This window comes from Lathyrus oleraceus, chromosome 7 (assembly GCF_024323335.1).
Source record: "Lathyrus oleraceus cultivar Zhongwan6 chromosome 7, CAAS_Psat_ZW6_1.0, whole genome shotgun sequence".
NCBI classification, from domain to species: Eukaryota; Viridiplantae; Streptophyta; class Magnoliopsida; order Fabales; family Fabaceae; genus Lathyrus; species Lathyrus oleraceus.
In genome coordinates this window covers 258964790-258967824 of record NC_066585.1, presented here as the reverse complement: position 1 = coordinate 258967824, position 3035 = coordinate 258964790, and the positions used below count along the sequence as shown (strand labels likewise).

Here is a 3035-nt window from a genome sequence, read left to right as displayed (position 1 = left end):
CTAATACTGAAAGCAGATTCAGATGCAACAGTACTAATAGGGATGCCTAACAAATCACAAGCCAATAAAGATAACTCTTTAAACCTATTCCAATTCTCCTTCCACCATTGAAGAACATTCAAGTCATCAAAATTTTGATAACTTAAATCCACACTTGCCTCATCCAAATAAACATTAAGTTGAGACTTTCCGGTCTCTGTTGCAAGTTGTTGTTTGTGTGCTTTCAAATCCTATTATAATAAAAAGGAAAAGAATAGAGACATGTTACAACAGCCTATATTATTAGATCACAACAGCATATAATAGAGTAATAGAAACATGAGTAATAGCAATTTGTATACACAACAGCATTTCAAAATCCGAAGTAAGGAAAAATTAGAAAGGAAGTAAACACAATATAATACTAATATATACATAAGCTTAATGTACATATGGTATATTACATATAATTAATATAAAATTAAATATAATGATAATATATAATAGAGTAATAGAAACATGAGTAATAGAAACATGAGTAACAGCATTCCAACATGAGTATAGCAATATCGAAAAAGAAGCTGAACGTGAAACATGAGTATATTGGTAATTAAGCTTATATTGAGTATAGCAATATCACAACAGCATTCCAAAATCCAAACAGGCTGCCACACCCATTTAATCTACAACTTATATTGAGTATAGCAATATCAACATTCCAATATCACAACAGCTTATATTAAGTACATCATTCCAATATCATAACAGCTTATATTGAGTACAACATTCCAATATCACAACAGCTTATATTGAGTATAGCAATTTCAATTAATCTACATTAACTAACTATATCACATCATAATAAAAACTATATCACATCATAATAGTTAACATCATAATAAAAACTAACTATATCACATCCATTTCAACCGGTGAATCGAGCATCATAACAGGCTGCCACACATATCTACATTAACATCTAACATATAACATGTAACATATTAAAGCAAGTTAATAATTAAAGGAGGCTACATACATTGAACAAACTTTTAGTCAACGCGTGTGAACTTGATTCCCCTCTAGTGATGGAAGATGGAGTTTGAGAGGTTGTAGAAGACGAAGTATGAAGGCGACGATATATCTCAAAGAGAGTGTACAATTTCTGCTTGATTTCATTTGTTTTAATTGTTGAGGTAAGTGGATCAACTTTTTCATACATGTATTCCAAAGAGGTAAGCTTAATCCTTGGGTCAAGAACCGCTCCTAGAGCAAGAACCACACTATAATCACTCCAATACTTCTCAAACTTGATCATCATTCTTTCAGCCATGTCTCTTATAAGAGTGTCTTCATCTTTGATGCTTGCCATCAAAACACACTGAATTTTCCAAATTTGCAAAAAATATAAATTGGAAGTAGGATAAGACGTTCCGGAAATTAAGTTTGTTGTCTCATAAAATGGCAACAAGAATGTGCATATCTTATCTCCTCTTTTCCAATCTTCTTCGGAAGGGAAAACCTTATAATTATCATCATGAAAACTAAGGCTTGCAAATACACGTCGGTACTTTAATGCACTTTGAAGCATCAAATAAGTAGAATTCCATCTAGTGGAAACATCATAAGATAAACCAGCCGATGTTTCAATACCGCCAATGAGTTCAATGCATTCCTTGAATTTTTTCATTCTACCCTCAGAGCCCTTCACATATTTAACACTTTCCCTAATCTTTTCCAATGCATCACCAATTACTTTCAAACCCTCTTGCACAATCAAATTTAAAACATGCGCTGAGCAACGAACATGAAAGAACTCTCCCTCAGATAATAACCAGTTTTGCAAGACAAGTTGTCTTTTCAAATGAGCTTGCATCACGTCATTAGCAGAAGCATTATCTAATGTGAGTGAAAAAATCTTCTTCTCAATTCCCCAATCTGATAAAAAGTCAAGAATCTTTTTTGACATTTCAGATCCCGTGTGTGGAGGAGGCATATGACAAAAGTTTAGAATCTTACTCTTCAAATTCCAATTGGAATCAACATAATGAGCAGTCAGGCAAATATAACCTTCACTTGTACAAGCTGTCCACATATCAGAAGTTAGTGAAATTCTAGAGGGAATATTAGCTAACTCCTTCTTAAGAGCTTCTTTCTCTGTCTTGAATATTTCATCAACATCAGCCTTAGCGGTATTTCTTGAAATAGGAGAAAATTCAGGGTTCAAATATTTCATCCAATCCCTAATTTTTTGAAACTCCACAAATTTATACGGTAAATCATGTGCAATGATTGCAGTAGCACACATTGATCTAGAAACCTTTTTATCTATTGTAAGATTCTTGAGTCTACCTTGCAAGTCCATCATTACTTAACCTACGTCAGCATATTTGACTTTAGTGCACTTCTTCATATGACGATTCAAACTCGTGGTACCGTAATTCCTATCGCCACCCTTCAAAATCTTTGAACAACCATTGCACTTAGCCAATGGATTCCCATCTTTATCCGCCCCAAGTTTAGTAAACACTTTCCAACAATCAGCACTTGATGTTTTGGCCTTCTTAGACTTAGGTAAAACATCATCTTCAATTCTTCTTAGTTCATTTACGCCTTGAATTGTTTCATTCTCTAAATTAACCACATTCACTTCATCTACAATTTCATTACCAACGGTTTCGGAATCCATTTTATTTATCACCTATGTATCCAAATAAAATAAATTAAAATAACATTATAAAACATGCAATCTTAATCTTCCAATTATACATGCACCAAACAAGAACAGTAATATATTAACATTTCAACAAATATATTGAATTTCTCAAACATGCCACTTTTATAATGCATGACATATTGATATTCCTAATGGTGCACATGAATTTTTAGATAGTTAACAACACAAGCTGGCTTTGAATCGTTTGAAAGAAAGTAATAACAATGCCCAGATTCTGCAGTGAACAACAATGACAACAAAACCGGCAGCAGGCCAAGCAATGTGCGACGGGACTAATTTGACTTACAAGCCCGAACCGTCAACAACTAAAAAAAACTTAATC

At 33.2% G+C, this 3035-nt stretch overlaps 1 protein-coding gene across 1 annotated transcript; it reads right to left on the bottom strand.

The window, feature by feature from the left end:
- Positions 1–2341, bottom strand: LOC127103302 (zinc finger BED domain-containing protein RICESLEEPER 2-like). The gene is made up of 3 exons (XM_051040570.1): positions 1016–2341; positions 159–230; positions 1–6 (listed from the first exon to the last, which is right to left on the bottom strand). The coding sequence occupies exons 1-3, from the start codon at positions 2339–2341 to the stop codon at positions 1–3; spliced, it is 1404 nt and encodes a 467-aa protein (XP_050896527.1).
- Positions 2342–3035: the final 694 nt, after the last annotated feature.